Source organism: Nerophis ophidion, linkage group LG16, assembly GCF_033978795.1.
Source record: "Nerophis ophidion isolate RoL-2023_Sa linkage group LG16, RoL_Noph_v1.0, whole genome shotgun sequence".
Taxonomy (NCBI): domain Eukaryota; kingdom Metazoa; phylum Chordata; class Actinopteri; order Syngnathiformes; family Syngnathidae; genus Nerophis; species Nerophis ophidion.
In genome coordinates, this window is record NC_084626.1 from 51,227,564 (window position 1) to 51,242,491 (window position 14,928).

Consider the following 14,928-nt stretch of genomic DNA (forward strand, 5'->3'; position numbering starts at 1 on the left):
CCGCACGGCCGTCTCGCTATGTAGTGAAACACAGCAGCCGCTGAACGCGTTTAGGATCAAGCGCCCGTGGGGACACTTGCGTAGGCTCCAGCAGGCGGCCTCTAAGGCGCCAAATCGATGCACCAAAGGACGGTAAGTCACGAAAAGGCGCCGGGCTAGCATTAGCTTGCTAACCCACACCGGCTAGCTCAAGCTATCCTTTAAAAAATGTTTTTAAGCGAATAAAAGATGGCAGACTTAAACTTTTTTCACCTGGTTATGGTAGCAATTGCTTGTATTTTGTCACATACCGCAGCTATCTAAAAAGAGTTGGGTGTTTTTTGCTGCGAGTTTCGTCAGTTGGGCCCGAGGCTAATGCTAACATGTAAACAGAGGCGGGTGGAGTAAACAGATATTGTACTCAAGTCAGAGTACTGGTACTTTACACATGTATTAGTCAAGTAAAAGTCAGGAGTAGTCGCCCAAATATTTACTTGAGTAAAAGTAAAAAGTATGTTGTGAAAAAACTACTCAAATATCCATCCATCCATCTACTTCCGCTTATCCGAGGTGGGGTCGCGGGGGCAGCAACCTAAGCAGGGAAGCTCGGATTTCCCTCTCCCCAGCCACTTCGTCTAGCTCTTCCCGGGGGATCCCGAGGCGTTCCCAGGCCAGCCGGGAGACCCTTTATGGCCCCCGGGAGCCCTAAAGGTAAAAAAAATAATCCATATATTTTGTTATGGTTTGCAAATGAAAAATATAAAAATGGCCCCTGCATGCCTTAATATTTCTGTGTGCGGCCCTCAGTGGAAAAAGTTTGGACACCCCTGCAATACAGGCTCTTCTCACTCTTTCTTGTCTCTCCTCACAGAGATGTAAAACAAGCGCACATTCTTATACACGTCACATACATGCTAGCGGTGTGGAAATACGAGAGAAAGAAAGTGCCAATCTGGTAACGAATGAAGGAAGAAAAATTAATTCCCAAGAAAAACAGCAGGGTGTCCATCGTCTGGCGGTGGTTTGGCTTCAAGTGGGAAAATGTTGAACAGACAAATGTAATATGTCAAGTATGTGGCCTCTGTGGTGACAAAGTAAGTTTCTTACAAGTACGAATATCACTGGAGGAATAGCTAAACATGCTTCACTACACACCGTAGGAGGATACATTAGCTCAGCGGTGTCACAATGTTAACAAATGCCATAGGAAGAATAAGTGATTATTACATTTTAACAGAATTGTAGATACAACATGTTAAAACAGAAAATAAGCAGATATTAACAGTAAATGAACAAGTGGATTAATAATCCATTTTTACAGTTTGTCCCTCATAATGTTGACAAAATAATAGAATATAAATGACACAATATGTTTACCGCATACGGAATGTCAGCAGACTAATTAGGAGTCTTTGTTTGTTTACTTACTACTAAAAGACAAGTTGTCTAGTATGTTCACTATTTTATTTAAGGACTAAATTGCAATAATAAACATGTTTCATGTACCCTAAGATTGTTTGTTAAAATAAAGCCAATAATGTAATTATGCTGGTCCCCTATATTTAGAAAAGTATCGATATTGGTACCAAAATATTTGTATCGGGACAACCCTACTGTGTGCAAATATATATTGACTGTTTTTAATAATGAAATCTCACTTTTATATCGTAAAGTGATGACAGCTCTGCTCATGTTTGTGTCTCTTGTTGTGTTGGAGCAGATGCAAGCAGGCGACCCCGGGCTAGCCATGGCAGTAGCAGGTTCACAGAGCCGCTCAGAAGACGAAGAGATCCTTGGTGTAAAAGACGTGAAAAGGACAGCAACACAAGCGTTCGGTGGCGGCGGCGTCCCCAAACGCCGAAGTTCGTCCAGGTTAGATTCCCTCTGTTCCACTTTGAGGTTTATACAGGCTTGGTGAGCGTCGATGGCTGCACAATGACTTATTCCTGCTCACAATGTCGTCTTTGGGAAATGTGTAAATGTTCTCCGAATACATGTCCAGATCAATAAAGAGGAAGAAGTTTGATGATGAGCTGGTGGAAAGCAGCCTCGTCAAGTCCTCGAGTCGAGTTAAAGGTCCCCCTCTCATGGAACCTATGCGCTACTTTGGAAGTGAACCTTCATCCAGCGAGAAGAAAAAGGTAAATAGTAGTGATAACCGCTGTAAATAGCATTATCATATTCAATTAAAATGATTGATAGCCACACAATGATTACATGAAAACAATATTGTACATTATAGAGATGCGCGGATAGGCAATTATATCATCCGCAACTGATCACCAAAGTCGTCATCCACCCGCCGTCCACCCGAAGCAACATTTTATAAGAACCGCAACCGCCCGCTGAAATACATCAGAGGTCGGTCACCTCTACCACTCACAGAGCTATTTAAACCCGTTTCGCAGAGTAATGAAGACAATGGGAGCCGCTAACGTTCTCGCGAATATCCAATAGCGTTCATCCTGATGACAAGAATTTGGGCGTGCTGTGAAGCCATTGCCTTAGACACCTTCAACAACATGTAAAAACTGATTGTTAGTCCGGCAACATGTTGTGTGGAGCTTCCGCAATCACACGAACAAGATTGAAAGGCATACTGGGTGACACAGAGTACACTGATGGTTGTGACATAAACAATTTTAACACTTTTACTAATATGCGCCACGTTGTGAAGCCACACCAAACAAGATTGACAAACACATTTCGGGAGAACATCCTCGCAGTAACAACATAAACGCAACACAACAAATACCCAAAATCCTTAGTATCCGTGACAATTCCTGAATATATTTTACAACCCCGCGCCCCCAACCCCGCCCACCTTACCTAATGTGTTTGTCAATCTTGTTCGGTGTGGCTTCACAGCGTGGCACATATTACTAAGAGTGTTAAAATTGTTTATATCCCAACCATTAGTGTACTCTGTGTCACCCAGTATGCCTTGCAGTCGTGTGCGTGTTGCTGCAGAAGCCACACACAACATGTTGCTGGACTGACAAGCAGATCGTACATGTTGTAGAAGGCGACAAAGCCAAAGGCTTCATAGCACGCTCTAATACTTATTATCTGGGTGACTGCCGGCAGTCATTCTAGAGAATATTAGCGTCTCCTGTTGTCTTCTTCACTTTGTGACACGGGTCCTAAATGGCTCTTTGAATGGTAAAGGATACCGATCACAGAACAATGTATATCAAATATTTCCGGATGGTTCAACCGCCACCCGCCCAAATCTAATTAAAATCTATTTTTTCGTAATGTCACCCGCCCGACCCGCGGTTTATCCGCGGATGAGACCGCAAACCACGCATCTCTAGTACATTAACATATACAGTGCAGGCCAAAAGTTTGGACACACCTTCTCATTCACAACACCACTGATGGTCCCAACACCATTGATAAAGCAAGAAATTCCGCTCATCAACCATAATAAGGCACACTTTTTCAGGTGACTACCTCTCGAAGCTCATGGAGAAAATGCCAAGAGTGTGCGAAGCAGTAATCACAGCAAAGGGTGGCTATTTTGGAGAAACTAGAATATAAAACATGTTTTTAGTACCCGTATTTTTCGGAATATAAATCGCTCCGGAGTATAAGTCGAACCTGCCGAAAATGCATAATAAAGAAGGGAAAAGAACATATGTAAGTCGCACTGGAGTATAAGTCGCCTTTTTTCGGGGAAATGTATTTGATAAAACCCAACACCAAGAATAAACATTCTAAAGGCAATTTAAAATAAATAAAGAATAGTAAACAACAGGCAGAATAAGTGTATGTTATATGAGGCATAAATAACCAACTGAGAAGGTGGCTGCTATGTTAACCTAACATATTATGATAAGAGTCATTCAAATAACTATAACATATGGAACATGCTATACCTTTACCAAACTATCTGTCACTCCTGATCCATAAATCCCATGAAATCTTATACGTCTAGTCTCTTACGTGAATGAGCTAAATTTTATTGTTTGATATTTTATGGTAATGTGTTATTAGTTTCACACATAAGTCGCTCCTGAGTATAAGTCGCACAAACTATGAAAAAAAACTCCGACTTATAGTCTGAAAAATACGGTAATTTCACCTTTTTTTGTTAAGTACATTACTCCACATGTGTTCATTCATAGTTTTGATTTGAAAATCTACATCAAAAAAGTCATGAAAATAAAGAAAACGCATTGAATGAAAAGGTGTGTCCACATTTTCGTCCTGTACTGTGTGTGTGTGTGTGTGTGTGTGTGTGTGTGTGTGTGTGTGTGTATATAATATACATATACATCAATGTAGGGCTGGGCGATATGGCCTTTTATTAATATCCCAATTTTTTTGGGCCTTGTCACGATACACCATACATATCGGGATAAAGGGGGTCTATTTAAAGGCTAGGGTATACAAATGAGTTTTAAGATGGGACTCAAATGTTTTTACTGAGGTAGCATCCCTAACTGTTACCAGTAGAACATTCCAGAGTACTGGAGCCCCAATAAAAAACGCTCTATAGCCCGCAGACTTTTTTTGTGTTCTGGGAATCACTAATAAGCCGGAGTTCTTTGAAGGCAGATTTCTTGCAGGGACATATGGTACAATACAATCGGCAAGATAGGATGGAGCCAGACCGTGTAGTATTTTATACGTAAGTAGTAAAACCTTAAAATCACATCTGAAATGCACATGAAGCCAGTGCAGGTGAGCCAGTACAGGCGTAATATGATCAAACTTTCTTGTTCTTGTCAAAAGTCTAGCAGCCGCATTTTGTACCAACTGTAATTTTTGAATGCTAGACATAGGGCAGGGGTCGGCAACCCGCGGCTCTGGAGCCGCATGCGCCTCTTTATCCCCGCCCTAGTGGCTCTCTGGAGCTTTTTCAAAAATATATGAAAAATGGAAATGATGAGGGGAAAAAACTTACTTTCTGTTTTAATATGGTTTCTGTAGGAGGACAAACATGACACAAACCTCCCTAATTGCTATAAAGCACACTGTTTGTATTAAACATGCTTCACTGATTCGAGTATTTGGCGAGCGGCGTTTTGTCCTACTAATTTTGACGGTCCTTGAACTCACCGTAGTTTTACATGTATAACTTTCTCCGACTTTCTAAGACGTGTTTTATGCCACTTCTTTTTCTGTCTCATTTTGTTCACCAAACTTATAACGTTGTGCATGAATACACAAAAGTGAGTTTTGTTGATGTTATTGTCTTGTGTGGAGTGATTATCAGACATATTTGGTCACTGCATGACTGCAGGCTAATCGATGCTAACATGCTATTTAGGCTAGCTGTATGTACATATTGCATCATTATGCCTCACTTGTAGCTATATTTCAGCTCATTTAGTTTCCTTTAAGTCCTCATAATTCAATTTATATCTCATGACACACTATCTGTATGTAATATGGCTTTTAATTTTTTGCGGCTCCAGACGGATTTTTTTTTTGTATTTCTGGTCCAGTATGGCTCTTTCAACATTTTGGGTTGCCGACCCCTGACATAGGGAGACCTCAAAATAATAGGTCACAGTAATCGAGACGAGATGTAACGAACGCACGAATAATGATCTCAGCGTCGCTAATGGACAAAAAGAAATGTATTTTAGCGATATTACGGAGATGAAAGAAGGCCGTTTTAGTAACACTCTTGATGTGTGACTCAAACGAGAGAGTTGGGTGGAAGATAATACCGAGATTCTTCACCAAGTCGCCTTGTGTAATTGTTTGGTTGTCCATTGTTATCCAATCCAATCCACTTTATTTATATAGCACATTTAAACCACAATAACGTTTCCAAAGTGCTGCGCAGCCATGTTAAAAACAATATTAAAAAAACAATATTATGCTCCACCAATGACTGAATAAAAACAAAAAATAAATAAATATAAAACCAATATAAAAACAAATATGATTAAAAACTTTTAAAGGGTAAAATCAATTAAAACAGTAAAATAAAAACTTTTAAAGGGTAAAATCAATTAAAACAGTAAAATAGAAATCAAAGTGTATAAAAAACACAGAGGACAGAGGACCACACAACTCACATAGTGTTAAAAGCCAAAGAATAAAAGTGGGTCTTAAGACGAGACTTAAAACACTCCACTGTGGAAGCAGTTTGAACATGGAGGGGCAGAGTGTTCCAGAGCTTAGGGTCTCCCCTGGTCTTAAGTCTGGTCTTGGGCACCACCAGCTGGAACTGGCTCTCGGACCTCAGAGCGCGCGCAGGAATGTAAATTTGGAGTGTTTTAAGTTAAGGTGGTATTATTAAATAGATGTGTAATTTTTGGTTGTCAAATGTTAAGGTGGTATTATTAAATAGGTGTGTAATTGTTTGGTTGTCAAAAATTAAGGGCGTATTATTAAATAGGTGTGTAATTGTTAGGTTGTCAAATTTTAAGGTGGTATTATTAAATAGGTGTGTAATTGTTTGGTTGTCAAAAATTAAGGTGGTATTATTAAATAGGTGTGTAATTGTTTGGTTGTCAAAAATTAAGGGCGTATTATTAAATAGGTGTGTAATTGTTAGGTTGTCAAATTTTAAGGTGGTATTATTAAATAGGTGTGTAATTGTTTGGTTGTCAAAAATTAAGGTCGTATTATTAAATGGGTGTGTAATTGTTAGGTTGTCAAATTTTAAGGTGGTATTATTAAATAGGTGTGTAATTGTTTGGTTGTCAAAAATTAAGGTGGTATTATTAAATAGGTGTGTAATTGTTTGGTTGTCAAAAATTAAGGTCGTATTATTAAATAGGTGTGTAATTGTTTGGTTGTCAAAAATTAAGGTCTAATTATTAAATAGGTGTGTAATTGTTAGGTTGTCAAATTTTAAGGTGGTATTATTAAATAGGTGTGTAATTGTTTGGTTGTCAAAAATTAAGGTGGTATTATTTAATAGGTGTGTAATTGTTTGGTTGTCAAAAATTAAGGTCGTATTATTAAATAGGTGTGTAATTGTTTGGTTGTCAAAAATTAAGGTCTAATTATTAAATAGGTGTGTAATTGTTAGGTTGTCAAATTTTAAGGTGGTATTATTAAATAGGTGTGTAATTGTTTGGTTGTCAAAAGTTTAGGTGGTATTATTAAACAGGTGTCGGTGTCCAGCAGGACCGATAATCAGCATTTCCGTTTTCTTGGCGTTGAGTTGCAAAAAGTTAGCGGACGTCCATTGTTTTTGTTGTGATTTTTAATTAAGTGCGAAATTTTGCTAACAGAGTATATTTAATTTGTTTTATGTGTTTGTTTTATTTAGCATTGAATGTTTACTTTCCATTTACAATGTTGTCATTAACGACAAATACATGAGTATTGGGTATACTTGCATTAATATTATGTGTTATTGTTGCAATTTTCCTGAGGGAACTTTCCTGAAGGAATCAATAAAATACTATCCATCTATTCATCAGTGATTTATTTGGTTTCGAAAAAATGTTGACAATGATGGAATAATTGGTACGTCAAAATATCCTCAAGCAAAATATGTTATGGGCCCTGGCCTAGTTAAAAGCTTAAAGGTTTCACTGCCAGGGGTTTAACGTTCTCATTCCCTTGTAGGTGGCCAAAGCTGGACCGACTTTGATGCCGCCTCTCGCAATGGTGCTAAATCCTTCTCCAATAAGCAAAAGGATGAAGAAAAGCAAACAGCCGCTACACGTTACAAAAGACCTGGGTCGGTGGAAACCTACCGATGACCTGCTGCTTATTAATGCCGTGTTGCAGGTAAGTGCCAGCAATGATGATAAGGAAGTTAAGTGCTGAAATTCTTCTTTTAACGAGATAATAGTCACTCAGCACATTTGCATTCACTAAGGAAAACCAAATTGTTACATTAATTGGCAAAAAAAACTTTTCCTAAACACGTAGAAACACCTACTGTAGTTTCCGGACCATAGGGCGCACTGCCAATGAGCGAGTCTAGTCGGGGTTTTGCATACATAAGGCGCACTGGAGTATAAGGCGCATTAAAGGACTCATAATAATATTTTTTTTTCTAAATGTAAAAGACTTCCTTGGGGTCTACATCAGCGTTTTTCAACCACAGTCTGATATGCTGTGGAGATGATCTAATTTTATCTATTTGGGTCAAAGATATTTTTTGCAAACCAGTAATTATAGCCTGCAAATGATGTGTTGTTGTTGAGTGTTGGTGCTGTCTAGAGCTCGGCAGAGTAACCGTGTAATACTCTTCCATGTCAGTAGATGGCAGCCGGTTGCTAATTGCTTTGTAGATGTCGAAAACAGCGGGAGGCAGCGTGCAGGTAAAAGGTGTCTAATGCTTAAACCAAAAATAAACAAAAGGTGAATGCCCCTAAGAAAAGGCATTGAAGATTAGGGAAGGCTATGCAGAACGAAACTAAAACTGAACTGGCTGCAAAGGAAACAAAAACATAATGCTGGACGACAGCAAAGACTTACTGTGGAGCAAAGACAGCGTTCTCAATGTACATCCGAACATGACATGACAAATGATGTGTTGTTGTTGAGTGTCGGTGCTGTCAAGAGCTCGGCAGAGTAACCATGTAATGCTCTTCCATATCAGTAGGTGGCAGCCGGCAGCTAATTGCGGAAACAGTGGAAGGCGGCGTGCAGGTAAAATTGTGTCTAATGCTTAAACCAAAAATAAACCAAAGGTGAGTGCCCCTAGGAAAAGGCATTGAAGATTAGGGAAGGCTATGTAGAACGAGACTTGAACTGAACCGGCTGCAAAGTAAACAAAAACAGAATGCTGGACGACAGCAAAGACTTACTGTGGAGCAAAGACGGCGTTCACAAAGTACATCTGAACATGACATGACAATTATCAATGTCCCCACAAAGAAGGATAAACAGAACTGAAATATTCTTTATTGCTAAAACAAAGTATCGCTCAAAGGAAGACATGAAACTGCTACAGGAAAATACCAAAAAAAAGAGAAAAAGCTACCGAAATTGGAGCGCTAGACAAGAAGTTAAACACTACACACAGGAAAACAGCAAAAAACTCAAAAGTCACAGCGTGATGTGATATGACAGTACACCTACTTTGAGACAAGAGCTATAGTGATGCATGCTTGGTTATGGTTTAAAGTCCATCCATCCATCCATTTTCTACCGCTTGTCCCTTTCGGAATGTCATATCCAACAATTGCGACAATTATTTTTTTACTGTCAACTGAGTTTTGTTTTTAATGATTGAGACAAGAGCTATAGTGATGCATGCTTGGTTATGCTTTAAAGTCCATCCATCCATCCATTTTCTACCGCTTGTCCCTTTCGGAAGTCATATCCAACAATTTCGACAACGATTTTTTTACTGTCAATTGAGTTTTGTTTTTTAATGATTTCTGCTGGTGGTGTGTGTGCCTCCGGATTTTTTCAACGCAAAAAATGTGCATTAATACTAACTAATATAATTTTAATAACTATTAACATTGTATTAGACTGTGACTGAAAAAATTTAAAGTTCATAAATTTTCCTTTTATAAAAAAAAGTATTTAAACTATAAACATTTTTTTGACCGACTTGAACCATTTGATACTGAAAAATAAAATGACAGAAACTCAATAATAATAATACATTGAAATTGATCAGCAACATTAACTCAGAGCAAGTAGTAATAGTGCCAAGGAGAAGCCAGAACTTGAAAACTGTCTTTCTTCGTTAAAGTTCCTACTCCGGAATACTTGACATTTCCATTGAAATACGTAGTCAGATAAGGCGAAAACGATGTATATTCTCGATGAAGAACATGGCCCTCAAGCTGGAACCATTTTTTTACTAGCAATAATACAATAATTCACATCTCTAACAACTCTTAACTGTAGCACTTGCCAGCATTGTTGAACTTTACTAAAAAGAGAAATGTGATTTATTTTACTGAAAGGTGTTATTTAATGCAGTGTTTTTCAACCTTTTTTGAGCCAGGGAACATTTTTTGCGTTGAAAAAATGCAGAGGCACACCACCAGCAGAAATCATTAAAAAACAAAACTCAGTTGACAGTAAAAAGTTGTCGTTACAATTGTTGGATATGAATTGAAAGCATAACCAAGCATGCATCACAATAGCTCTTGTCTCAAAGTAGGTGTACTGTCACCACCTGTCACATCACACACTGACTTATTTGGACTTGTTTGCTGTTTTCCTGTGTGTAGTGTTTTAGTTCTTGTTTGCACTCCTATTTTGTTGGCCTTTCTCTCTTTTTGGTATTTTCCTGTAACAGTTTCATGTCTTCCTTTGGGCGATATTTCCTGCATCTACTTTATTTTTATCCTTCTTCTCTGGGACATTGTTAATTGTCACGTCATGTTCGGATTTTACATTGTGGACACCGTCTTTGCTCCACAGTAAGTCTTTGCTGTCGTCCAGCATTCTGTTTTTGTTTACTTTGTAGCCAGTTCAGTTTGAGTTTCGTTCTGCATAGCCTTCCCTAAGCTTCAATGCCATTTCTTAGGGGCACTCACCTTTTGTTTATTTTTGGTTTAATCATTAGATACCTTTTTACCTGCACCCTGCCTCCTGCTGTTTCCGACATCTGCAAAGCAATTAGCTACCTGCTGCCACCTACTGATAAGGAAGAGTATTACACGGTTACTCTGCCGAGCTCTAGACAGCACTGACACTCAACAACAACAACACATCATTTGCAGACTATAATTACTGGTTTGCAAAAATTATTTTTTTACCATAAAAATAGGTGAAATTAGATCATCTCCCACGGCGCACCAAACTGTAGTGTGCCGCGGCACAGTGGTTGAAAAACACTGACTTAGTGTATAATTATCATGTTACCTTTTTTTTTTAAAACATTAAAGCAGTGTACTCCAAAGTAAAGCAGTTGTACGATTTGCATTTTGTCCCCTTACTGTAGCAAAGAGGAAGCAAAGTAAGTTCTGTCATCCCGTTGAAGTTGTTGGTCTGACATGTTTCCTGACACAGGTCACACAGTGTTTGGAGAAGATTACACTGTGTGTGTGTTTCATAACATAACCTGAAATGTCAACTCGCACCAGCAATTGTCTGCTTGTGTGTGTTGCAATGTAGACTCCAAGTTGATAAGATAAATGCTCCTTGTCTGTGACCCTTGCCTTTGGAAAGGCAGACATTTGTGCAGGTGTACCTAATGCAGTGTCCAGGCATGGGATTTTTTCTATATTGTCGGGAAATCCGCCTTTTTTATCTCCTGTTAAAATGTTTTCCGTTTTTCTTCGTAATTTCCAACCTAAAATGTGTGTTTAAAATCTTAATCCTTGTCTTTGCCATACCTGCCAACAACTACGGTTTTCCGTAATGAGTACAATTTTTGATCATCCAGTGGTTAAAAAGTATGGTTTTGCATAAAAAAATTATTAACTTAAAAAAGGAAGTTACATAGCGAAGCAACTCCACGGGCAGGGAACAACATATATATGGGAAACTTCAATGATGATTGCAAGCCTCAAATGTTTACTTTTTAGATTAGATAGTACTTTATTTATTCCTTCAGGAGAGTTCCTTCAGGTTCCTTTAAGGTCAAGGCAAGTGTTTCCTTAAAGTTTATCTATCTATCTATCTATCTCTCTATCTCTCTATCCCTCTATCCCTCTATCTCTCTATCTCTCTATCTATCTCTCTCTATCTCTCTCTCTCTCTCTCTATCTATCTATCTCTCTCTCTCTATCTATCTATCTATCTATCTATCTCTCTATCTATATATCTTTCTATCTCTCTCTCTCTCTATCTATCTCTCTATCTATCTCTCTATCTATCTCTCTATCTATCTCTCTATCTATCTCTCTATCTATCTATCTCTCTATCTATCTCTCTATCTATCTCTCTACCTATCTCTCTCTCTATCTCTCTACCTATCTATCTCTCTATCTATCTCTATCTCTCTATCTCTCTCTCTCTCTATCTACCTATCTCTCTCTCTCTATCTATCTCTCTATCTCTCTACCTATCTATCTCTCTATCTACCTATCTCTCTCTCTATCTCTCTACCTATCTCTCTATCTATCTCTCTATCTATCTCTCTACCTATCTCTCTCTCTATCTCTCTACCTATCTATCTCTCTATCTATCTCTATCTCTCTATCTCTATCTCTCTCTCTCTCTCTATCTACCTATCTCTCTCTCTCTATCTATCTCTCTATCTCTCTACCTATCTATCTCTCTATCTACCTATCTCTCTCTCTATCTCTCTACCTATCTCTCTATCTATCTCTATTTCTCTCTCTATCTCTCTCTCTATCTACCTATCTATCTCTCTATCTCTCTATCTCTCTATCTCTCTATCTACCTATCTCTCTATCTACCTATCTCTCTATCTACCTATCTACCTATCTCTCTATCTACCTATCTCTCTATCTACCTATCTCTCTATCTACCTATCTACCTATCTATAGAGAGATATATATAGACAGAGAGATATGTATATAGGGCTGGGCGATATTGCCTTTTTTTAATATCGCGATATTTTTAGGCCATATCGCGATATATATTACGATATTTTGCCTTGGCTTGAATGAACTCTTGATACATATAATCACAGCAGTATGATGATTCTATGTGTCTACATTTAAACATTCTCCTTCATACTGCATTCATATATGCTACTTTTAAACTTTCATGCAGAGAGGGAAATCACAACCAAGTCAATTGACCAAAAGTGTATTTATTAAAGTTATTAAGCAATGGCACAAATATTCAAGTCATTTCCAAAACATAAATTGCAAGATTGTCAGAGACATTTTAAGTGTCAAATAAAAAATGAGCTGCACAATAGGAAATCAAATAGTATTCGTCCTTCACTATGTGGTATGTTACTAAGGTTATGAAATTCTCTTCATTCTCTAGTGAGTGACTTTACAAATGATGCTACATATTAGCAGTAATGCTACTTTTTATAGCAACGCTTTCCCCTCCACACTTGACAAATTACGGTTGTCTGTTCGACATGTTCCCACTTGAAGCCGAACCACCGCCAGACGATGGAAACCCTGCTGTTGTTGTTGGGAATTAAATCTTCCTTCATTTGTTACCAGATCCGCACCATCTTTCTCTCATACGGCTACGTTAGCAGCTAACGTCAGCCACGTCGCTACCTCTCTGCCCTGCGAGGGTGTGTATGTGACGTATGACGTGACAGTTTGTGACTTATGTAAGAATGTGAGCCTGCTTGTCTGCGAGAAGGAGAGACAGGAAAGAGCGAGGAGAGCCTGAAGTGTAAAAGTTATGCGTGTGAACGTATACTCAAATTATACAATATAGTAATTTTCAATATCGCACAGAGACAAACCCGCGATATATCGTATATATCGGTATATCGCCCAGCCCTATATGAATGTATATATATATATAAGTATGTATATATGTATGTATGTATGTACGTGTGTATATATATATGTATATATACACATATATATATATGTGTATATAATATACATGTACATATACACACACACACACACATATATATATATACACACACACACACATATATATATATATACATACATACATACATATATATGTGTGTGTGTGTATATATATATATATGTATATGTGTATATACGTGTGTGTGTGTGTGTGTGTGTGTGTGTGTATATATATATATGTGTATATACGTGTGTGTGTGTGTGTGTGTGTGTGTGTGTGTGTATATATATATATATATATATATATATATATATATATATATTAGGGCTGGGCGATATTGCCTTTTTTTAATACCGCAATATTTTTAGGCCATATCGCGATATACGATATATTTCTCGGTATTTTGCCTTGGCCTTAAATGAAAACTGGATACATATAATCCCAGCAGTATGATGATTCTGTGTCTACATTAAAACATTCTTGTTCAAACTGCACTAATATATGCTACTTTTTAAACTTTCATGCAGAGAAGGAAATCACAACTAAGTCAATTTACCAAAACTGTATTTATTAAAGTTATTAGCAAGTGACTTTTCAAATGATGCTACATATTAGCAGTTATGCTACTTTTGGTAGCAACGCTTGTGCCCCACACATGACAAATTAAAGTCTATTCGACATATTCCCGCTTGAAGCCGAACCACCGCCAGACGATGGGCCCCGTGCTGTTTTTCTTGGGAATGAATTCTTCCTTCATTTGTTACCAGATTCACACCTTCTTTCTCTCGCAACAACCCGCTAGCATCACAGCTAACGTTAGCCACGCCGCTACCTCTCCGCTGGGCGAGGGCATATATGTTTTACATATGACGTGACAGTAAGTGACGTATGTAAGAATGTGCGCCTGCTTGTCTGTGAGGAGAGCGTAATGCCCTCAGCTGCGTGAGAATGTCTACTCGAATATGACGATATAGTCATTTTCTATATCGCACAGAGACAAACCCGCGATATATATCGTATATCGATATATCGCCTAGCCCTAATATATATATATATACACACACACATTTTTAAGTTATTTACATTTATATGTACATGTGGATGCTGTATCGGGCTGGATCCATTAAGAGTTTGAGCAGTCGAATAGAAATTAATCATACACAATAACACATTAACAAAATGCTCCGTCGCATGGATGGTTTTTGAACTGATACCTTTTGTGACATGAAAAAAACACAAGTATTGTTAAAAAAAACATGGTTTTTACTTTTTGATATCAATATTAAACTCAAAACAGCTTGGCAACTGAAGTTGAATTGTAATAAAACAAGCTTTGTTCTTCTCTAACCCCTCCTTGTAGTTCAGTACAACAGCTTGGCTAACAAAGGATAACCAGGAGTGACACAATCTTCACAGCTTTAGTCAGTACTGATGTTATTTGAAGACTAATACAGTTTGCAGTTAAATAAAGGAGTGATCAACTCGGTAAACAAACGAAAGACTTAATAAACAAGTTGTGACACCGTTCACGACACATCTGCATGTTTCCTCACCTCATTAACTCTGTCACAGCAGCTGAAGGATGCTGTACTGAGAAAATAAAAGCGACATCAAATATTTTTT

At 38.1% G+C, this 14,928-nt stretch overlaps 1 protein-coding gene across 3 annotated transcripts in view; it reads left to right on the plus strand.

Annotated features, from left to right (window-relative positions):
• The window catches only part of mcrs1 (microspherule protein 1), a 33,742-nt gene that overhangs the window by 90 nt on the left and 18,724 nt on the right, over positions 1-14,928 (plus strand). For all 3 annotated transcript variants that reach the window (XM_061875458.1, XM_061875457.1, XM_061875460.1), the window contains exons 1-4: positions 1-132; positions 1,700-1,851; positions 1,982-2,120; positions 7,525-7,689. The exon at positions 1-132 is cut by the window's left edge and continues 90 nt beyond it. In XM_061875458.1, coding sequence (XP_061731442.1) covers positions 118-132; positions 1,700-1,851; positions 1,982-2,120; positions 7,525-7,689 — 471 coding nt within the window. In that variant the 5' untranslated portion in view covers positions 1-117. The remainder of the gene's footprint in view (positions 133-1,699; positions 1,852-1,981; positions 2,121-7,524; positions 7,690-14,928) is intronic.